Here is a 24,106-nt window from a genome sequence, read left to right on the forward strand (position 1 = left end):
GGAACTTACTTCATGTTAATGTTCAGTTTGAAAGCAAGATCACTTCTCAAAACCCAAGCAGAAGAAAAAAGGCAACACATGCTACAGTTAAGCAGGTGTGACTTGCAAAATAATCTATGACTGAACAACTATTCTTTTAAGAACAACATCTAAGCAGATAATGTATCTCTGTTCATTAAGATACATACAAATATAAAATAGTGCATATATTTCTGTATATATTTCTTTGAATATAGAGCTCTTAGACTTACAGGTAGTCCTTACTTACCAACTGTCTCATTTAGTGACCATTTGAAGTTACAACAGCAAAAAAAAACAAAACCTTTTGCAACCAATCCTTGCATTTATAACCATCACAGCATCCCATGCTCATGTAATCGCCATTTGCGTGCTTTGCAACAGGCACACATTTACGACTGTTGCAGAGTCCCACAGTCACGTGATCACCATTCACATGCTTCGCAAACAGCTTGAGACAGGCATAGTTAATGGAGAAGGCGGAAGTGAAACCTTAAGTTATGGTCATGTGATTTTTTGCTTAGCGACTGAGGGGGAAGTAAGATTATAAGCCCATTGCGGTCACATGATTTTCTGCTTAGCAATCGTGGCGCTTAGCAATAGAGTTGCCAGTCCCAATTGTGTCACTAAGCAAGGATTAGCTTCAGTGGCAGGGGCACAAATTTTGAGTTACAACATCTAATAAATGTATTGACAACACACAGGCTGGATTCACAAACTTGTTAAGACATTACTTTTAACCAGTTCATTGAACAAGTTTGAATTACTAGGCTCATAAATAATGCTAACTACAAACCACAGCAGGGTTCACACACCGCAGGAAACCATAATGTAGTTTGTTTGATTTTCCCTTACCTTGGTGAATAAATCTAACCATGGACTGATACTGTTATCTTCAAGCAAACCATTTTATCTATATTGTAATATATTGTAATATATTCTCCATTTGGGGCAACAGACTTGGGCAAGTTTATAATGTTCCAAGCCTAAGGATTTTGAAGTTCATTGTTGTTGAAATGCAGTCTCTAAGGTAATAGTAAGTCTCTAATAAAATTTTGCTTTTATTGCTTTGAGGTTGTATGAAGAAAGCATAAATGACCATATAAAACATCCACCATGTTTGGGTTCTGCTTATTTTTCACTATTGCTTACAAGCAAGTCAACAACTGATATTCCCCCATTTTTATGTTAAGTTTCCAAAGTACTTCATAATGTGATGTCTGCTGTCCATCAGTAAGTCAATCTGCTTTTAAACCTTGAATATACTGCACTAAGTAGAAACACAATGGATTCTCCACCTATAATATTAGATAACGTTTTTTGTTCTTGCAGATTTCTCAAGATGTTTTCTGTTCTGACCAATAGTGTCTTTGGTAATCACGCTATCTGTCATAATACAGGTGTGATGGAATTTTTTACATGCTTGCCAAACTAGCCTAATTGTTCTTAGTTCAATGCTTGACTAAAACCCAAGTTGATATAGGCTACTGTTGCACTCTGGACCTAAACTAGAAAAACAGGACTTTCACCAGTGCATGTCAAGCTGATTACCTTGTCTTTGCTTTCCTGGAAAAGGAAAATCATCTTTTTTTGTCTGTCTCATGCATGGTACCAATTTATATATGAATGGTTCCACAAGAGCTGGAACCCTAAGAGCAGAAGATTCTAGTTGGTTTGAAAGCAATTGCATGTAGAGCTAGATTCCTCATTACAGCCAAATGTGCTGTTAAGTGCAAAAAACATCTTTCCATTTATATCACTAGTGCAGCTAGGAAAGCAAGCCTGAGCAAGACTTAAGTCACAGATTCCACTCCACGACATGGAAGACATTTTGTATGAAGCTCAGCTTGAGTAATATGATGAACTGCTTCCAGCAATTACCAATCTATCTGGATTTACTTTGCTTTTCAATCTGGTTTACTTCTCATGAGTCTCTTGATAACGTATCAATGGCCAGAATATGAGCATCTGAAGGGTCAACAGCTATGCTTCAGCCACAAGCACTTGTAGCCACAATTTCAGAGACTTTATACAAACAATCCAAACAGAAGTCTGCCATAAATTCTGCTACTTTTGTAATTAGGTTGATACTCTACCCAGGATGTATGGACCCTGGAGGAACTTTAGAGAGGGTTGATTGTGCCCATTATTTTGGCAGCTTGGAATTGGAAACAACAGGTCTGATAGAAAGCAAAGAAATCTCACAAAGCCTGTACAACACATCTAGCTATCTTTTATACTACTAAAACTCTCATGTCTGTCTGATACTTTGTAACCTTTAGCTGGGTGAAATGGTGCATCATAGGGCAACAATTTTTGAACCAAGGTACCTCAAATGGGCTAACTTATAGAATGCATCCAAAATTTGGGACCCATGACTTCCATGGAACAGAAATTTGGCAAATTTTATAAAACATTTTATGGCATAAAAATTATCATAAAGTATTTTAGTACATAATACAAAATGTCATAAAACATTTCCTGTGGTCAGCTCCTGATGCTTGACTATACTATACAGTTCAACATTGGCTACTTTCAAGGCAGGTACATCTCTCCCTGAATTTTAAGGACTTTTCCAGTACATTAGAAGCTGTGCCATTGTTGAAGGCATTGAGGAATCTGGTAAGGAAATATCACTGAAACGATGACCAAACAGGTCACAAGTTGTCTAGTGCTATATAATTTCTCAGGATACTCTTTTGGTGCCACAGATTTAGGGTTTAAAATGTGGTTTCCAAGATTTCAGCCAAGGAAAATTTTAAGATGCCCATCAAGTCTAAAGGAAGAGTCTAGAATGTTTGATTGCATTATCACATTTTACATTTGATCTGAATGTGGGGAAGTATTTCAGAGAGTTCTTGAACATATTTGCTAAGAGGGCCATGAAGTACAGAATCCATCAGTATATGCTCTCTGCTATTCCAAGTGGCATTTAACATAAGCACACAACCATTAACTGTATTTTGCATTTTTCAAATTTCAGTTCTAAAAACAGTAGAAAGATCAAGACATACCAATTTTTTTTTGTTCTGCCTACTATACCTTCATGTAGTCTTTGATAAGTCGAGCTGCCTTCACACCAGTTTCTACATTAAAACTAATATCAACTTTCACCTCTGTTGCCTGGTCTGTAAGTTTAATTATTGGTACCTGCAAAAGTAATAAAATCCGTCATTCAGTGGATGTCAATAATGAATATGACATTTAAGGTGAGTAATTAATGTTTCAAATCATTTAAAAATATCCAGTTCTTCTAGACAGCCCATTTTACATTTGTTAGCACATGGCTAATATAAGATGTAAAGTAAATGTATTTCATCCTTTTAAATAACTACTCAGGTATAACATAAGATGGGCATTTAGAGAATGATTGTTTGCCATTGAATGATTCTTTTTTGTTTTATAATAATATGTTATAAAACTCTTTTTATTACACTTCATTATTGTTGCTTTTTATTGTTATTATGTTTATATATTATACATTTTGTACCATGGATGTTTTCTTTATCTTGCATGTTATGTTATGTTGTGAGCTGCCATGTGTCCGGTAGGAGTTGGCAGTATACAAATTCAATATTTATTTATTTTATTTTTATCCTGCCTTTATTATTTTTATAAATAACTCAAGGCGGTGAACATACCTAATACTCCTCCTTCCTCCTATTTTCCCCACAACAGCAACCAACCCTGTGAGGTGAATTGGGCTGTGTGTGTGTGACTGGCCCAAGGTCACCCAGCCAGCTTTCATCCCTAAGGCTAGAACTCTCAATCTCCTGGTTTCTAGCCCAGCACCTTAACCACTAGACCAAACTAGCTCTCTATATGCATGTTACTATCCCTTCATACTCGTGTTGCAGATGCCAAGAGATCTTGCTAACTTAAATGTCTATTATGAACCTAATATGGTAGGTTCCATTATAGTACGCACCCTCCATTACTTAATAACATTCTATACATATTATAAGATATGTCGCTGCCAGTGGCAACTACTCATTTAACCCTCATTGCCATTTCTTTGACATGGAAGAGTCACTGGCACTTTAAAAGAAGAAAAGAGTCACAGGCTCTTGTGCAGTGTTGAAGAAAAAGAAGTACTATTTCAAAATGCAGGCTACATTATGAAGGTCATCTTGGCAAAGGTGATGAAGTCATTATTAACATGCCATTAAAAAATTTTTAAGATTTAAATTGTATCTATTCTTTACTAGATGGCCAAGAAGCAGTTGTTGCTATGTTTTTGCTCAGCTAAGATGGATACTATCTGCACCCCTTTCTAGAAAAAGCCTACCACAATCATTTACTTGGGACAATTTTCTAGTATAATATGCTTGGGCATGCCTTCACAAAGTGTTAGAAAACATTTTACTTTCATTTAGTTCAAGTGTCCTAATCAGATCTAATTTTGCAGAGCATGTGATTCAATCGCAATTTCATTTGCAGATTTCCAGTCCATTTCTGAACTGAACTGAACATGCTGTTTCTTTAAAAGCCAAACAATTTAGAACTTAGTAATTCAAAGAATAGTTTCTTTGTGCCCAATCCTATTGTTAGTCACCTCCTGATAGAATAGTCTAATTCAGGATCCTACCACCACTGAGATGGAGCAGATGGGGGAGAACTTTTCTTCTGTGGCAGCCAGGGTTCATGCCGGGCAAGATTATTTTCTTCCGGTAAATGCAAAGTATATTCAGTCTGGCTTAGTGTACTCTTTAACTTTGATGCAAATATTAGGTTACTAATTCTCTGCTGTATTGCTTGGTTTATTGTACTATTATTTTTAAATATTTTTATTAGTAACCCACCTTGAGTACTTGCTATGAATCAGAAAGCTGGGATATAGTTGGGTGGGTTGCAAAATGTATTTTGTTTCTGACACTGGGAGAGGAAGAGGAGAGAAATACACCACAAGGATTTACCACATTTGCATACTGAAAAGTACTTGTAGTCTTCTAGTATCTTTTTGGTTATTGTCTCCAGTGCAATAGCAGGACCAGGGAGCCATCTGCTTTTAGCAGCAAATCTAAAGAAGTTTCTTAAAATAAATCCAGAGATTCGGTATCTTGGCCATGGAATGTTCACAGATCTATTCACATCAATGGCATACACTTCCAAGTGCATTTAAGTTTAGGTTGTTAAACTCTGTCTCATTTACAGCAATGTACTGGTCTAAAAACAGCATGTGTATCTGTTTACTTAGAATTCAAATGACATACTAAAGCTCTGAACTCTACTGGTAATATCAGATTTAAAGCAAAAGGGAAATATCACTTTTGCTCTTTTCCTTGGGAGGAAAATGACACAGTAATAAAGGAAGAACTGAAGCCTTATGTGTACATTAAAATAGAGGCAGGACGCAAACTAGATGCTTTAGTGAAGTTCCACCTATGCAAAAGAAGTTATGACTCACAAGCTAAAGACAGCTTAACATGTGCCAGGAGAAATCTTCAAATGTCAGCACCAGCAAAGTTGGTCACATCATCTGTCAGCGATGTGACCAGGACTTTAATTCAGGTTTAAAAGGACAAAAACAAAAGGACAATAGTGTGTGAAATGTGTTTCAAAATGAAGATTTATCAGGACACATACATGATTCTTCATCAAGTATTAAGAACTCATAATGCAAACTTGAAGTATTAAGTAATCAATATATTAAAAAAAATAGAACTTTCTAGGCATTCTTTGTCATGCCAAATGTTCAAATGGTCTGAAAACAAACGAGTTAATTTACATCTAATGCCAACAAATGAGAAAGACAGGAAAACTGAAGGCAACTGGAAAGAATATTTTCACAAACAATACACATTACTAAATTGCAGTTGGGGAAACTGGCAAAAACACAGTGTAAACAAGCAAACAATGAACCAAAGTATATAAACATGGCTGACAATGTAACTTTCCCTCAGTAATGAAATGTTCAGGATAACTTGTTTTAAATTACTTACTGTAGCTTTGTCAAGTACTTTAATTGAATACGGCTCAGCCACATTGTGTTTCCTTAGGGCTTGTTCTAATTGCTGTAGAGGTGGGCTCTCCCACTTTCCAAAAACCACTAAATCAATATCACTATAGATATAAAACATATTTATTAGGAGCTTAGACATTATACAATAGTTCTTTGAAGAATAGGCAAATAACATAATTTAAAAGAGATAGTTCACAAAATATTCAAAGTATCTGTGAATTGTCAAAGCAGCCATGTCTTTTGTAAAGCTTGTAAACTGCTTCAAAAGCTATCTTCAGCTGTATCTGCATGCAGATCGACAATTCAAATGCTTTAACAACTGGAAGACATACGTCTATTTAATAATGCTTAATCTAATGCTAATTGGTTAGTTATTCATTCCAAATCAGAATTTTAATAGTGTAATATATACAGCAGCCTTTCTCAACCTGTTGTTCTCCAGTCATACTGGACTATAATGTCATATTCCAGCCAACTGGGTTGTTAGGAGGCATAGTCCAATACATCAGGAGAGCACAAGGCTGCGGAAGGCAGATATAAAAGTTAATACACTGCAGAATCATTACATCAGAGCCTTAGCCTAAAACAAGCATCCATGATAGCTAATGCTAGTATTTCTGCCTTTAAAAATAAAGTTTAATTTAGAAGTTCTTTCATAACTGAGTTAATTATTCATAGTTTTTCTGTATCTGAAAGTTGAAGAAAGATGAATACTAATGTTCTGTATGTTCACACTATTGTACAAAAGATGGTAAATTAGAAATGCTAGCATACCTAGAGATACAATAGTCTAATATGTTAAGCGATCTAACAGATTTTTCAGGTTTGCAGCTAAACCTGAAGAATCAATACTCAGTTAATATTAAACCATGGTTAAATAAGACATCTTTTTCAGCTATCTCAATTTTTAAAAATAAATCTTTATTAAAAGTTTTACAAAGAACATAAAAACTAACACAAACTAATAAACAGGGAAGGAAGGAAGGAAGGAAGGAAGGAAGGAAGGAAGGAAGGAAGGAAGGAGCAAAAGTGCAGAAAGAGAAAATAAAAAGAAATAGAAAGAAAATGTTTTTTTACTGCTGCTCAATTTCCTTCCTTTTCCTGTATTGACATCTTGATAACCAGTTGACGCTGGAGTGGTAATGTGCATCTCAATCTTTGTAAGGTGCCATGTATCCCTTTTGCTACTGTTGCATAACATTAGAGCCAACAATATTAGTAAAAAAACTCAGGACTCACCTTGTTGGCAGATAAAGTCCTGTACTAAAACTTCCAAATATCTGAACCTGGGAAAGAAAAACATCTGTACTGAATTAATTGCTAGCAATGTCTAAAATTCTAAATTAAAAAATGTGTGGGATCAAAATTAAGTTAAAATGGAGTACAGAGCACCAACTTGAGGTAAACTTACATTAGCTGTAGGCCAAAGATCTTTGATGACAGTTTCTATTCTTTTCACAACTTCTCGCCTCATAACTGCTTCTTCAGGACATGGGGACATAAAGTCATAAAAGTCAATTATTTCTTCATGGAGCCTATAGGAAGAATAAAAAAAAAGTCAATAGCAGCAGAGAGAGAACCACATGAGCTAATCTGGTGACTATGGATGCTAATCTGGATTTGCAAGTAAAACATTCTAATTCTAGTTGCACAATTATTCTAGGCTTCCATTTCTAAACATACATTTTCTAGAAGTCGAACAATAAAAGGATTATAAAGTATCTTAAGTACCAAATTTGCTTCTGTGATACTGATATAATAAAACATAATGAAGCCTAAGATTTCCATACTTCGCTCACACTAGCAGTATTTCTCTTCATTTACATGTAGCTCATTACTACTAGTAGTAATTATTAGTAGCAATTTCTGCTACACAGAATGCTGTGCAATCCTAAACATACTTATTAATAGGTACCACTCAGTTTACTGAAATTTGCTTCTGAGTAGCATTGTTGAGATCACTTTACATATATGCTCATGTATCTGTCCATGTTAATCATCCATCAACCTCCATAATCATAGTTGTTGTTATTATTATTGTTATTTAGATTTATATCCCACCTTTTTGTTCAGGAGCATAAAGTAGTGAACATAGTGGTCTCTCCTCCCACTGTTTTCCCCACAGTAACCATCTGTGAGATAGGCTGGGCTGAAAGAGAGCCCAGTGAGCTTCTCAGGCCAAGGATAGAACAGAATCTGGGTCTCCGTAGGGTTGTACAATGTAGAGAATCCTTTTGTTTTCCTTATATTTCTTGATAAACTGACACATAAACTAAGGTCTATAAAAAATAAATTAAATTTACACATGGAACCTGCAAAACATTAGAAGTGTGGAACAGTAGTTGGACTTACTATGAAGTACCTTTCTGATCACCAGAAGATGGACCCAACAGAAAAAAGGTTAACTCCACCTCAAGTAGCTAGAAGGCGGGGCTTAAGACTTCTGCCTGTTCCATGGAGGAAAACCCCTCCCATCAGTTGTATGTAGTGACTTCAACTGAGTGTGGCTCAACTCTTCCTTTATCATGTATTCCACTTGTAACTGGTAAGATACATGGGAATGGAAGAACAACATGTAAGAGTCAGCATAGTGCAGTAAAGTCATTCACATCTTGCCACTTGGATACTCTCTTAATCTACTTCCTATCCTAAATATGGTGCATCTTTCTGTGACCAGTAAGGTACTCCACAGTAAGTACAATTATTGTCCTTGGTCACCAGAAACTGAACAGACAGAAAAAGGGATATTCTTCAACAGCATTTCCAGGTGGAAAAGTTTGTATTGTTCTTTGTGACCAGTGCAACTAAAATCTGGATCTGAGGAGGTAAACTCATCTATTTTAAAATTGTTTTTAAAGAGAGGTGGCTCTGTCCCATACTAACTTCTGTTAACTGTCCTTCTGCATTAAGACTGCTAACATGCTCGCTCCTTGCAGAGCTGTAGCACAGGAAGGGTACAGTGTCTTCCTGGCTGTAAACACGACGACAGGGCATTTACCCACTCACTCTGTTAATTGTGGAGAGGAAAATCCATCTCGACTGATATCCTGTTTGTAGGAGACAAATTATCAGCCTTTCATCGTATGTTAGATCCTCAGAGCTCGAGCTCATCTACCTTGAACCAAGAAGTTGGAAAATACAGTCTATCTCTTGTGTTCAATGAAATTAGGAACCTCACTTTAGGCATGAAGCAGGGATATGGGCAGGAAACATTGTCCTAGTGGAACACATAAAACCTCCAGGAACTGAGTGCATTCCATCCCCCATCCTCCCAAGCTGAGATTACAGCTACTAAAGGGCAGACTTAAGAAAGTTAGTGGGGTTTTGTCTAATGAGTTTGAGGGGGAAATTAAGAACTTGAGTACTATACCAATGGTGAGTACAATCAGTAAATGGTGGATCACTGAGAATGACAGAAATGTACCCTTAAGCAATTCATTCACATGAAGATGGTCTGAAGGAAGTGCTATTTGTTTGTACCAGACAACTGGGTCTAAAGCAGCTGTCTGTGTCTGCAGCCTGATAATTGCTAGTCCTCTTTCCAACTCTTCCTATAGAAAGTCCAATAATTCAGGGACCTCTGTTGTCAGTACCAAAGATTTCTGTCTTTTGCATTATCCTTCAAAGTTGTACCAAACAGAACATGGCCCTGAGACCAAGCTGGTCTCCACTGTTTAACCTGAAGAATCCATGTTCAGGATTGCCTTGTTAAATTTTCAGGTGCATAGCTATGATGGAATGTGAGGGTGGCCTTGGAAGAAAGAGGGGAAGAGATGCCACCTAGGGAACGATCAGATAAAATAGAAAGGAATCCACAACAGAATAATGGCTAGAGAAACAAACTTAGGAAGGGCCCGCCCTAATTATTCAGGCGGTAAATAGGGAGGGCAGGAGATCTGTACTTTCAGACTTGCAAGATTCTGTTAATGTAGCCATACAATAAAGTAGAATTAGCTCATTTGGTCATGTTTCCTGTCTGATTTACCTGGGAGGGCTGACAATAGCCATTGCTATGAGTCTCAGTGCAATACTGGAACTTGAGATAGGATGTCTGAACATTTCAGGAAGTGCTGTAAAGTTTCCTCTTTCATCTCCTTCAGAAGAGAAAAACATGGCCTCCTGGTCCAGAATGGTTTGACTAGAATTATCCATACCTTAAACAGCTTAAGCTTATTTTCTATGGTACCTTGGGTAGCATTGTGTAAGGCATGAATTGTCCTTTCAGCTATGGTGCCATTAGGGCACTGATCCCCTCAGTTCTGTTGTCTTGAAATTGAGAGAATAAGCATTTCACCTGCCTATTGTCTGCTGTCATGAACAAGTCAATATAGAGGCATCCCCATATTTCTGAGAAATTCTGCAGATGTCAGACCCATTTTCGCTTTCCTCTAGTCTGTTGATCAACACTGTTAATTCGTAATGAGCCGATGATCCACTAGAAGTCCTGACCAACTTTGGAAGTGTGTTCCTCATCACATTAGACTGGCATATTTGGTCATTTGACTCCTGACCAGTTCTGATTGGCATTTCCTCTGCCAAGTTGTCTGGGACTACTCTAGCTCTACTAATGCAGGGACTGGATTACCTTGCTTGGCACTGTTATACAGTATGCAGCTGGGTTCAGCTGGTAATCTGATTCTGAAATGAGAGAGGGAGCCTCTATGGAGCTCTTCAGCAGTGGCAGGCACATGGAACCAAGTCCAGTGCTACAATCATCTTGCTCTATAACTTTGCCAGGTTCATAAGTGTTCACCTTCTGCTTATTAGCACTTCTTTCCTGGCTTCAGAGTGCATTCAACACATAAATGTGGACTCTTGTGTTCTTAAATGGCCCACAAGAGCTGCCAACAAGGCCCCCTTCATATGTGATTTGATCACAGAGGAGGGGATAGACCTGGCATGTATCACTGAGACCTGGCTGGGCCCGGAAGGGGGGGTAGCCCTCTCAGAAATGTGCCCGGCAAGGTTTCAGGTGTGGCACCAGCTGAGACACTGGGATAGGGGAGGAGGGGTGGCGGTTGTCATTGAAGTCTCTAGTGGCCTTCAGGGGCACTGCTCCACAAGTGGCCAGTTATGAGATCCTGTTCTTCAAGTTAGGTTCTTGAGAACAGTTGGGAGTGTTGCTGACATACCAGCCAGCCTACTGCATAACAACCTCCCTGCCTGAGCTGCTGGAGGCCATCTCAGGGCTGCCAGTGGAGTTCCCCAGGCTTATGGTTCTGGGGGACTTCAACCTGCCATCCCTGGGGTGTGCCTCAGAGGTGGCTCAGGAGTTCATGGCTATCAGGGTAGCCATGCGCCTGTCCCAGATTATTTGGGACCCGACTCAAGACAGTGGCCTCACTCCGGACTTGGTTTTCTTGTTTGAACAGTGGCAATGTGATCTGAGGGGAAAGTTAGATCCGTCCCCATTGTCATGGTCAGATCACACCCTGGTGACCCTGAGATTCTCCTGTGCCGCCCCACTCTGCAGGGAGGCACAACCCATTTGATTGGTCTGCCCCTCGAGACTAATGGACCCGATGGGGTTTCAGAAGGAGCTGGGGGGTTATACCCGAGGATCTACTGCACGAACCAGCGGAGGTCCTGGCTGCAGCCTGGAATAGGGAAGCAACTGTGGCCTTGGACAGGATTGCGCCTGTGTGACCTCTCTTGCCCCATTCAACCCAACACTCCCCATGGTCTACAGAGGACTTGAGGGTTTTGAGGAGGGTTAAGAGACATCTAGAGCGCCGCTGGAGGAAGACAAAAACCAAATCCGACTGAACACAAGCTAGAGCCGCTATTAAGACCTATCTTGTGGCGATAAGAGTGGCGAAATGTCAATATTTCTCCCCTCTTATTGCATCCGCAGAATGCCACCCGATGGCCCTGTTTAAGATTACTCAATCCCTTTTGGGGAAGGTGGACTTAGTAGCCTACCTACAGGGCCATGTGGAGGAGTTTTCTGAGCATCTGCAGGATAAAATCGCTCAGATCCATTCCAAGTTGGACTCTAAGCGTGAGGCACAGTCTGAGAAGATGCCGAGGGAACGTACTTACCCTGTTATCTGGGGACAGTTTGATCCTGTTGGGCCTAAGGAAGTGGACAAGATCCTCTGGACTGTAAATGCCACCACATGTCATCTAGACCCATGCCCTTCCTGGCTGAAGGCAGCCCGGGAAGTGACATGTGGTTGGGTCCAGGCGATCGTTAATATATCCTTGAGAGAGGGGGTGTTTCCAGCTGCCTTCAAGGAGGTGCTGGTACATCCCCTCCTCAAGAAACCATCACTGGACCCTACTGTGTTGGACAATTTTCGTCCTTCTCCCACCTTCCCTTTTTGGGGAAGGTGGTTGACAAAGTGCTGGCATTACAACTCCAGAGGATTCTGGATTATCTAGACCCCTTCCAGTCAGGTTTCAGGCCAGGATATGAGACAGAGCATTGGTTACACTTTTGGATGATCTCTGGCAGGAGCGGGATGGAGAGAGTGAATCCATCCTGGTTCTTCTTGACCTCTCAGCGGCTTTCAATACCATTGACCACAGTATATAGTTCTTCCTGGCGATGGCTGGTGCCATAGTGCCCTCCCTACTGAATGAGATGCTACTTGGATTTTTATCTATTTATTCTCTATTTATATTGATCATTTGTATTGTAATTAATGTGTTTTATGGTTTTGTCAATTTTATTGTAAACTGCCCAGAGTCCCCCTTGTGGGGGAGATGGGCGGTGATAGAAATTTGAGAAATAAATAAATAAAATAAAATTGCTTTGATGAATACACTGGGTGATTAGGCCAGCCTGAAAATGGATACTCTGAACTAAAACAGAGTGCTCTTGTATACAACCTATGAAATCACCAGCAGGAGATTCTGAGATCTTTAGGTATGCCTCTGACAAATCCAGTGACTCTAGGAAAATATCCAGTAGGATGGCTTCCACTTTTGATTTCAGTTTCTCCATCCTAAAGCTTCAACACCTGACAAGATTATTCTAAGACCCAAAGTTAAGGATGGCTCTCCAATATCTGTTATTCTTCAGCAGTGTAAAAAACCATGATGAAGATATTTGAGGTATGTAATTTGTCATGAGATATTCTTGGAGACAGTGTCTTTTGGCTTTAGTATGCATTATGTTATGTTCATTCATATGAATATTGCATATTGTGGCTGGGCACCAGCACTCACCTGGTCTGACAAGTGTGCCAGAACTTCTGCAGTTGAATGACCCCTTGGGAGTAATAGTGTCATGCTGAAGAGCATTTTCCTTGGTCTTTGCCATTTTTAGCAAAGGGTGCTTTGTTTGTTGAGTCTGAAAGCCCAACCACATGTTCCCTTGCCTGTTTCCTATCCAAAAGAAGAGTCTTTGATATGAAAACAAGATGTAGGACTTCTGCGTTTCCCCTTCATCAGAGCTATAGGCAAGGAGAACACTATAACGCTTTTTCTCCGATGGGATTCCAAGTGGACTCTCCATTCACTGGGGACTATAAGCACTTCTCTTTCAGAACCACTTACTTTGAAAATTAGTGCTGTCATCAGGTTTTTGATATTAAACATAGCTATCCATTCTATGGTCACCTTAAGTTGGAGGTAAAACATTTTGCTATTGCTGGAGCCTTTGGCTTGGCTGATTCTACCTACTCCCTCTTGGCTACTCTCTGCTGTCCTTTAGGAACCTCTATAGGCATGAGCTATTATTTTGGGCTTGCTTGAAGCTGAGCACCTAAATTGATCTTTTAAGCATCACTGGAAAAAAGGTTAATGTTGTAACAGTTTCTAATGTGGAGATGTAGATCACAGGAAAAACATTATCCTGAACCTCCTGAGGAATGAGTGATCTCAGGAAGGAGTGATCTTCTATACCATTCAGGGCATCTGAGGCTGGCAACTTGAAAATGAAATTGTAACTTTCTCCTTCCTCCACTCACCTGTATGCCTATACATAAGTTGGTAAGGGGCTCACTAGGTGGGCTTCTGGAAATGGAAATTGATGGCTCTTTATGAACAAAGGTAGGGGGTCTCCCATCATTGTGTAGTCACGTATAATTCTGTTCTTGGAAAAGGGGGATAGGGCTTGGGCTTCTATGTCTTGCACAGGTAGCTAGGTCCTAACCAAAATATATCCCTACTTTCTAGTCCCAGAGCCTTCACAGTGGACATGAAGACCAGTTTGGGCCTTCCCTAGTCTCCTATGCCTTGCTTGAGTAGCTAGGGCCCAAATAAAGTTTATCCTCACTCCTAAATTCCAAAGCTGCCATGCTGGCATCATTAGACTAGCTTGGACCTCCTTCTCTCAGGGCTGTTCACCCCTTCACATATCTCTACATCTAGCATCCTCTGGCTCTTTGCTCCCATCCTGTTGGTAGAATAAAGGAAGATTGGGTGGGTACGCTCCCACTGAGGCTTCGGGAGAGAGGGTGCTACCACACTACTGGATCCAAGAACAGAATTCTGAAGCACTGCCACTGTTGGCATTTCCTGATGCCTGCTTCTAGAAGTCACTGGCCCTAATACATCCTCTTGTTGTCTAGCTTAGCAGCAATTGGCCAGGGAGAAGGCTGATTATAGGGCAATCAGGTTCTCTTTGCTGGCACTCCTTCACCACCAACTCAGAGGAGGAGTTTCTTCTAGCCTGCCAGAGGATTAATGCAGACAGCATCATATCCTTCTTTATTCTCAGATTCTGAGATGGCAGAATGCAAGATTAAAGGAAAAAGGCTTCCACCAGGAGTGTCATGCGCTGCCTACCTCTGAATAATTCTCAGACACTGGTTCTGTGGAACAGGCTCTGATTTATTCACAGCGCAGATGCAGATTGGAAAAAAAGCTGAGAGTGACAGGAGCGCGCCGGTGCGGGGTTTAAATACCCCGTGCCGGTCAGCGCCCCCTCACTCGCGGTTACGTCACCCCCCTTTGTCCAACACGTTGTCCTGCCGGTAGGTGAGGGGTTGCGAGGCCCCGCTGGCGTTCCGGGATCGCCCATCATCGGTTTCTCTATTCCTCCGGTGATTGCTGTCAGCTGGGCGATCTCCGTTGCGTTAGCGCTAACAGCTTGGGTGTGCCTCGCGATCCGTTTAGCCATTGTTTCTTGACCTTCAGTCTTTGTGAGTTGATGGCTACTTATCTTGAGCCCCTTCCCCTGTTTCCTTTCTATTGTCATGTGTGCCATTGCGCTGATGTCTTCAGCTCAACGGCACTCATGACAAGGAGACAGGAAAACAGGAACTCTGCTTTTCTAGCTGGAAGAGGTGGAGATAATGATTTCCTGAAAACTCCATTTTCAGCAACTAAGAAAATTCCCACTCAGTCTTCTAACCAACTTCTTCCAGAATGCTGTCCTATTCCCCATACCCAGTTTTCATTAAAAAGCTAGAACATAAAACATAATATCCGTGGACAAAAAAAATCTATGAAAAAAACTATGATGGTTACACATTTTGTATATAAGAAGACAGAAAACAGCTTGCTTGTAGATAGTAAAGTATACAAACTGAACAGAATATAAACACTTTGGTGAATTACCATAAGCAAACAAATAGCTGTGATAGAAGTTGGCAAGTAAGCATTAGCATTACTGAATTTTCTTCAGCTAAATATCTCAGTACGATACACCAAAAATATACTTGGGCAAGGTAGCACTATGTTAAACTAACAATATATTTTACTTGTAAATCTGATCATTAATACTCAACAGTGGTTTGCGCTGGAAATCAATAGGCATCTAGGGCTCAGATAAAATATGAGATAGCTACTTCAGGAAATTAACTATAGACTTGGGATATCACATTCAGATTTGGATTATACGTCCAAAGAGGAATCACAGAATACTGTAATTTGCCTTGTAGATTCACTTCCAAGTGCATCAGTTTTCATGAGCATAAGGAATATGGTTGGTACTACCAACACATTTACTACGCTTATGAATGCACTGATATATACATATGCTTGCAAATACGTACTTGTGACATTCCTGCTTTGTGCAAAAGAAAACATAATCCCCACTAATTGATCGTAAATTTTATTACTTAACCCAATACATTTGTTTACCACAGCAACTGATTTATCACCTTCTTAGGGGATAATGGCTGTGCATGTTCAGAACATTCCTGGGAGAACATTGCCTGGGCTTCAAGTCTGGTTACAGCACTGAGTCAGTCTTAAGTGGCCTGATAGGTGGCTATTGAACTCCCAGTATTTTACTGTATTGCTTTATAGTTTATTTCACTGCTTGTAGTTTATATCAAATTGCTATTAAGGAACACAGTTTTTACTGGGTATTGTTCGTGTACATTTCTCTTGGCTTCTTCAGGAGAGTGTGATATAAAGTAAAACAGTAACTTGAGAGATGTTCTTGATACAGGTGCTCTGATTATGGAATTCCTTTCCTACCTGAGTTATATCAGCTATTGAATCTAGATTATTCAGTCAACTAAAGATTTTAATTACCAGTGCTTTTGGCTGCACTTAAGTCACTGTCTCTTTTAATAAACTTCAATTGCTATTATGGGCCTGTTTCGAATTGTAAGTTTTTGAAACAGTGCTTAGTTTTAAAATTTTCATATTGGATGGGTTATTAGCTCTGTTTTATTGTAATGTCTTTGTTTTATTTTAATAAGATTTTTTACAAATACGTAATAAATACTTACATGGTTGAATATTAAAGATGAGGGTATGGGCTATGAGGTTTCAAAAAAAAAATCTCTCTGCACTACATAGGATTATTTTGGAAGGAAACAAAAAGTTAAATAAAAACTTTCTGTCTCATCTTTCCCACTCTAAAAGTAATAGAAAATATTTATTTCCTGTGCTAGAGGTTTTCTAACACCATATAGCATAATGGAAATATTTGCAAGTGTTTAAAATAGTATCCTTATTCTGTCCTTCTTGTGTCCTTTTTCCACAGGATTATGTTGTAAGATACATGGCTCTCCGGAGCACTCACTTTTTGATACATTACATCTGATTGCAGATCCCAATTGTTATTCCTGTAATGAGTAGTCAGCTGTGTTTGCCACTATGAGACTGTCATCACCATCTATGAATGTAACAAATTCCAGACTTAATAGAAACTTTCTCCATTTATCTCCAAGTATGGAAGGGAAAAAAGCAACATAGTTTGATGTTATACTGTCAAAACAGTTGGAAAGCCTTGGGAACTTATAAACAGACACACAAGCACAGGCCTATCTTACACTTTCGGGAAAGTTTTTGGCAATTTAAGTTAGCTATTCAATTCTGGCAAAATGTATATTTAACTGACTGCAAGCTTTATAGTAGACTATAGCTCAAAGCAATTAATAATTTATTAAACTTGTATGCCACCCAACTCTCAATGACTCTGTTCTGGGCCTGAAGGAAGATTGAGCTGATGGTGAGAATGCAATTCAAACTTGAAAACCCTTCATTTAAAACTATCTTTCACTAACTAATTAGCAGTAAGCTACTTAAAAAATAGTTCATATAATTTATTAGGGTAAAGTGACATCTGTCTTTCAACCCCCACTCCTGGGTCTAGGGGTAGCAGACAGTGACTGAGCCCAAGGGAGGAGTAGAATATGGGCCTCTCTGTTCCTAGTCCAGCATCTTAACCACATCACACTGGCTCTTACAAGTATACTGTATGTAGTAATATAAATAGTAATAGTTTTGAGATAATTATTACTAGGATATCTACAATTTCCAGGTAATAGGAGAAAATAAGCCACACACGGTCAAGCATAATCCAAATCTAAAAATAAAGTGATGAATTTACCTGATTTTGGTCAAATCAAACCAAACAAAAACCAAAAATGTTTCCATCTCAGACATTATTTTTCCTTCACTTTCAGCAAACATACAGAGCAGTACTATCTTAAAAAATTAAGCTGAAGAACTTGGATATATTTTATAGCAGTTTAGCTTTTAGGGCTTTTGATTACTTTGAAAGTGTCAAATAATACCTAACCATTAAAAATTAATGTAACACATCATTATAGTGAAGCCAGGAAGGAAAGAGCTATTTATAAACATTGCAGGTAAGATTATGCTAACAATGCCACAAGAATCAAGAAATACTTGATAACATTAAGAAACAGTCCTGAAACTATATAATAAAAGCAATATACAGGAAGTTAATAATATTCCAGAATGTTAGCTGAGCAATTTGTTAGATTAATACTTTCTGAGATGGTTTTCTACTATTTCACTGTATTAGTTGTCTGTATATGGCTTGCTATTTTTTCAAGATATTTTCAAATATTATTGCATGTTTATTTTTATTGTACTATTAGGACATACTATTACTCTTTTAAAAATTAAAATATCTAATACCATTAAATACAAAAAGCCCACTAAATTTTGTTCTAAAGCATCTGCCTCCATGCATATGGTAGAAGAGACACTAAAGATCTTAAGCAATCTAACAGTAGATTCTAGTAAAGAACATTCAGTTCAACTGAAACAAAAAGGGGAAGAGGTAAGCATATGAAAGCACCACCACTCTTATTTAATATTTCATAGTCGCTTTCTTCTAGAGAATCAGTCACAAGCGCTGTCAGTGTGGTGAACTCCAACTGTACAGACTTTAACAAAACCATTTTTTGTGAAAAAGAATATGGTTCAAGTAGTTCTGAATAAGAGTGGACACTATCTTAAACAGAATTAAGTAATGCAAGTGTTTTTACAGGTAATGACAGTAAAACTGGGTAGAGTTCCATTGACTTTTTCGTAAGAGAACTAAAGAACTGTTGAAATGGATGACTGGAAAACATGGCAAATTTGTTTAAGCATATTAAAATCAATTCAGGAGAAAAAGCTTGCTATTGCATTTACATTTTGATACGTATAAGAAATTTATTATGAATTTATTTGCAACAATACTGAATGCAGTATTCTAATCAAATGTGATACTACAGGTAGTTCTCCATTAACAACCATTTGTTCAGCCACCATTTGAAGTCACAACAGCACTGAACAAGGAGACTTATGGCCAGTCCTTGAAGTTGCAGCTATTGCAGCCTCCCCATGGTCACGTGATCACAATTCAGGCGCTTGGCAACCAGCTTGCAATTACAATGGTTGCAGCATCCCATGGTCACGATTGCCATTTGCAACCTTCACTGCCAGCTTCTGACAAGCAAAGTCAATGGGGAAGCCAGCAGGAAGTCACAAATGGTGATCATGTGACATCGTGCTTAACAACTGCAACTTGAACTACCAGTGCCTTTGTAAGTCAGTGCAGTTCTTGTGATGTCGCACTTTATAACATCACTTAGCGATGGAGTTCCTGGTTCCAATTACCATCATTAACTGAGGACTATCTGTACTTTTCCTTCCTCTAGGGCTGATTCTAGATTATTATTTGTTACATTTGTATGCTCGCCAACTCCCAACAACTCTGGATGGCTCACAAGTAAAAGCATTAAAAACAAGAAATGTAAGAGACAAAAATAAAAGATGGCAAGGATAAGAACCATACAGAATGAAAAAGAAACAAACCCACACAATCCAAGGAGGCTCTAATCACCCTTGCCAAAGGCCTAGGCAAAGAGCCAGGCCTTTGAAACACCAGCAGGATGGGGTTGGGGGAAAGTGGTCTAGCCCAAGCCTCCTGTTTTGTGGGTGCCTCATGGCTCCACTCTCTCCCCATTTTTTTTTTAATTTACACAAACCCACTGGGGAGGTAATCCACCAGCATGGGGTGCAGTCTCATTATCTTGATACTCAATTGTGTAACTCTGCTCTTGGCTAACCAAGTGTTTGTCAAGGTTCTGGCCCAGCACCTGGAGGTTGTAGGTGCCTGGATGGGGGAGAACAGGCTTTGGCTCAACCCTACAAGACCAAGTAGCTGTGGGCCCCCAATTCTAAAAATGAAGATCTTCCATCTTTGGCCCGGGGGTGGGGCTTACACTTCCCCACTTAGAACTGCATGTAATTTAGGGTGTGTTCTGGACCCACAGGTCTTGCTGGAGGGGCAGATAGCAGTTGTGGCCAGGAGGATCTTCATACAAGTTTGTATTGTGTACCAATTGCACCATTCCTGATTTGGGAAGTTCTGTTTGTGGTCACTCATGCTTTAGTCAATGCCCAGTTAGACAACTGCAATGTACTCTACATGGAACTGCCCTTGTAAACCATCCAGAAGCTACAATTGTTCCACAATATGAATTTCTTAAATCAATCAATCAATCTGAGTTTTTATGGTTACACTTACAGAAGTAGCATAAACTATTTATTTGGTTTTATTTAAATATAATGATAATCGACCATGGTATCCTTCTGGACCAACTTAGGGAGTCGGGGGTGGGCGGCATGGTTCTGCGCTGGTTCACCTCCTTCCTCCAGGGTCAGTCCCAGTCGGTGTTGATAGGGAGCGAGAGATCTGGCCCGCAGCCCCTCCTTTGTGGGATGCTGCAGGGTTCGGCACTCTCTCCGCTCCTTTTTAACATCTACATGAAACCACTGGGTGAAATCATCCGTCACTATGGGGTGAGGTATCATCAATATGCAGATGATACCCAATTATACATCTCCATCCCGGGTGAAGTAAGTGATGCTGTGGCCACCCTTTCCAAGTGCCTGGGGGCTGTGGGGGTCTGGATGGGGGACAACAGGTTGCGGCTGAACCTGGGGAAGACGGAGCAGCTGTGGATTAATGGCTCCTCGATTTCTGGGAAATTGTCATCTTTAGTTCTGGATGGGATTGCACTGCCCCAGACAGACCTGGTGCATAACTTGGGGGTCCTCCTGGACTCACAGCTCCTGCTCAAAGAGCAGGTGGCAGCCGTGGCTAGGAGGGCCTCTGTGCAACTTTGTGTTGTGTGCCAGTTACGCCCCTTCCTGGAGCGAGAGGCCCTTCGAACGGTCACTCATGCCCTGGTTATCTCCCATACAGACTACTGCAATGCGCTCTACTTGGGGCTACCCTTGAAGAGTATCCGGAAGCTACAACTGGTGCAAAATGCAGCTGCGCGGACGATCTTGGGTTTCCCAAGATCAGCACATGTCACTCCTTTGCTCCGCGAGCTGCATTGGTTGCTAGTACGCTTCCAGGTCCAATTCAAGGTGTTGGTTATCACCTTTAAAGCCCTACATGGCACAGGTCCAGGTTACCTAAGGGACCGTCTCCTCCCCATCACATCAGCCCGTCCCACCCAGTCATGCAGAGAGGGCATGCTACGGACCCCATCTGCAAGAGAATTCCATCTGGCAGGGTCCAGGAGGCGGGCCTTCTCTGCAATAGCACCTGCCCTTTGGAATATCCTTCCCCCGGAACTGAGATTGGCTCCCTCCCTCCTGGACTTTAGGAAACAGCTAAAGATCTGGTTCTGTAATTATGCCTGGGGCAGGAGGGAGAGTAGCCATTCTTGGGGATGGTTAGTTTCTTAGAAGGACCCAGTTCTGTCTGCAAATCATAAAGAACTTTCAGCCATCGAGGTTTTTATTATATTTATTGTATTATGTATTATAGTGCTTTATAGTTTTATTTTTTTATTTTAAACTGCCCGGAGTCCCTTCTGGGAGATGGGCAGTGATAAATTTGATTAATAAATAAATAAATATGATAATGATAGTAATTTAAATTAGTATGCTGCCCAACTATAATACAAGCATGCTTTGGATCACACTCCAATGAGGGTATTGTGTATTTTCGTTTTCACCCATACTGAATTTTCTAATTCAAACATTTTCAAAAGCTCATTTCACTACCTAGCATATTCAAAAAGCATCTTAGGAGTTACACTTAAAATGTATACATAAAACATTCTTCCTGACTATAAGTTTCAGGGAAAGCAAGTTATAACACCTCATTAATGTTTTACTTGAAAAAGCCACCACTGGTTTTAACCATTTTAGGCCTCATATTAAGTATGCATAAAAGGTTTTCATATGCATTCTAAATAGAATCTTGAACTGAGAAGTATAATGGATTGAGCCAACCTCTTCCTGACATCAATTGCTCAAATTATCCCTCCAGAAGTATTTCCCCATCATATGGGGCCAGTTTGGTCTACTCTAGTCCAGCCTGAGGCATGAAAGCCGGCTGGGTGACCTTGGGCCAGTCACTCACTCTCAGCCCAACTCACCTCACAAGGTTGTTGTTGTGGGGAAAAAGGAGGAGGAAGGAGAATTTGGTATGTTTGCCATATAAAAAAAAAAAGGTGGGGTAGAAAACAGAATAAATAAATATTGCAACTAGTATTTCCCCACAGAACAAACAGCAGCTTGGGGGACACATTTAAATACTGTATGGGGAACAACCCAGGGAGAAAGATTAGCTTTCTCCCCACCACAACCCCATTGTTCCGATGCACATTGATGCAAATTGAGTCTTCGCACCTGCATTTCACTGAAGAAAGCCCATTCCCTTATTTCCTTGACCACATCTACCATGACTGTCCGCCTACATTCCCAAAATAACAACTCTGATGGGGCAACTGAAATGGCAAAAGGTTAATGCATACAACGTGCGTGGGTTACGAAAACCCAATACTCACCCCTGTATGCCTGAGCTGTACTGCCTGCTTTTCCAAGGCGTGCCTAGAGCAAGATTGCACCCAGGCTGCGCTGGAGAGCAGGGGCTGCTGTCGCCAGCTAGGGCGGTCCCTTTGCGGCCGATACCGACACAGCCGCCAGAGAGCAGATAGTTCATCCCATATGTGCTGGCCTTGTTCTCCCGTTTCCTGCGCCCCGGATGGTACTGATGGTGGTGGTGGTGGTGGTGGTAGTAATGGTGATGGGGAGAGGGGGCGGCAACAGCCACACCGGAGGGCCGCGGACCCTGCCCTCCTTCCTCCTCCAGCTCTCCTTGCTTCACTGGATTCGCTTCAGCAGCGCATGCCAAGATTTTGCAAGAGGCCGGCGACGGCCCAGGTCCGGCCCGGACGCAGGACGGCGAGGAGGAAGAGCCACCACCGGGGCTGTCAGCGCCAGACTCCGCAGAGGAGGACGAGGACGAGAGGGACGACGACGCCGAGAGGGACTTCTGTAGGAGCAGCAGGCGCGGCGCCCGCCTTTCCGCGCTCTGAGCAGGGAGAAGGCGCAGGGAAGCCGGCTTGGAGATCAGTTGAGGAGACGACAGAGGTCCGCCAGCAGCGACGGCGGCCTCGGAACAGGGCGGCGGAGGTGCGGCCGCTGTGCTAAACCGGCAGAAGGAGTAACGGGTAGCGGCCGTAGGCGGGAAGACGGGGGAAGAAGAAGAGGGCGGCGAGGAGGACGAGCCGCCGCCACCGCCGGTCCGGCCCTGCGAGGTCTCCCAGATCTGCATCCAGAGCGCATTGGCGGGGCCTTTCTGCTCGGGCTGGATCCAGGCTACGCGGGGATCCATCCATCCGGCCCTCCCGTCCAGCCGGTTCCGACGGCCCGTCAGACACGCGCCTGGAGGAGGAGGAGGAGGGGCGGCGGCGGCAATGGCATCTGAGGCGGGGCGCTCCGGCTGGAGGAAGGGGTGGAAAACGGAGGAGGCGCTAACGATCAGCACCACATGCAACCTCCTCGCGGCCCCCCTCACTAAAATCAACGCTGAGCCTGCGCAGTGGCAGTCTTCCACGAGGGCACCTCGCCTCATCCTCTCTGATTAAAGAGAAAGCACGATAGGCGCGCTTCGAGAGTGACTTCCTGGCTTTTTGGATGCGAGTTTTTTCTTCCTCTTGGGGGCGAAAGCGTCTGTAAATCAACATTAAAACAGTTCAAAGCAGCTGCTTTTCATCAGAATCATCGGAAAATATTAGAAAAGAGAGCAATGCAAGTTGTTTAAAACTTAGGTCTCTCTTTAATGATGGAAACCTCGGTAATCTTTAAAACATGGTCAGGACATCCCAATACGGGTAGGTTGCACTAAAGGAGCGAAAGACAACTTACTGCATCCTTTTTCAACCTGACTACATCAGAGGAGTCGGAATTCCTAGCTAGATTCCAACACACATGGAAGGCCGCATTTTGGAGAAAGCTAGTTCACTTCAATTATTCCCAAGACACTCCCGCAGCCCAATTCCAGTGGTCCTTTAAATTGCACACAGCTGTTTGACCGAGAAATGGCCTTCTTTGCAGCTGCTTTGGATTTCTCAGAATACGGGGGGGGGGGGGAAGCTTGAGTTAGGCAGGGGTCTTCCTGCCTTCTGTTAACTTGTTAGTGATATTACCATATTTACCATAAAGGGC

The 24,106-nt window shown here is 41.2% G+C and overlaps 1 protein-coding gene across 2 annotated transcripts in view; it reads right to left on the reverse strand.

Annotated features, from left to right (window-relative positions):
* The window catches only part of TENT4A (terminal nucleotidyltransferase 4A), a 36,149-nt gene extending 12,800 nt beyond the window's left edge, over positions 1-23,349 (reverse strand). For both annotated transcript variants that reach the window (XM_063298716.1, XM_063298715.1), the window contains exons 1-5: positions 22,444-23,349; positions 7,392-7,515; positions 7,220-7,266; positions 5,961-6,081; positions 3,061-3,168 (exon numbers count right to left, since the gene is read on the reverse strand). In XM_063298716.1, the coding sequence (XP_063154786.1) occupies positions 3,061-3,168; positions 5,961-6,081; positions 7,220-7,266; positions 7,392-7,515; positions 22,444-23,273 (1,230 nt within the window). In that variant the 5' untranslated portion in view covers positions 23,274-23,349. The remainder of the gene's footprint in view (positions 1-3,060; positions 3,169-5,960; positions 6,082-7,219; positions 7,267-7,391; positions 7,516-22,443) is intronic.
* Positions 23,350-24,106: the final 757 nt, after the last annotated feature.

Source organism: Candoia aspera, chromosome 3, assembly GCF_035149785.1.
Source record: "Candoia aspera isolate rCanAsp1 chromosome 3, rCanAsp1.hap2, whole genome shotgun sequence".
Taxonomy (NCBI): domain Eukaryota; kingdom Metazoa; phylum Chordata; class Lepidosauria; order Squamata; family Boidae; genus Candoia; species Candoia aspera.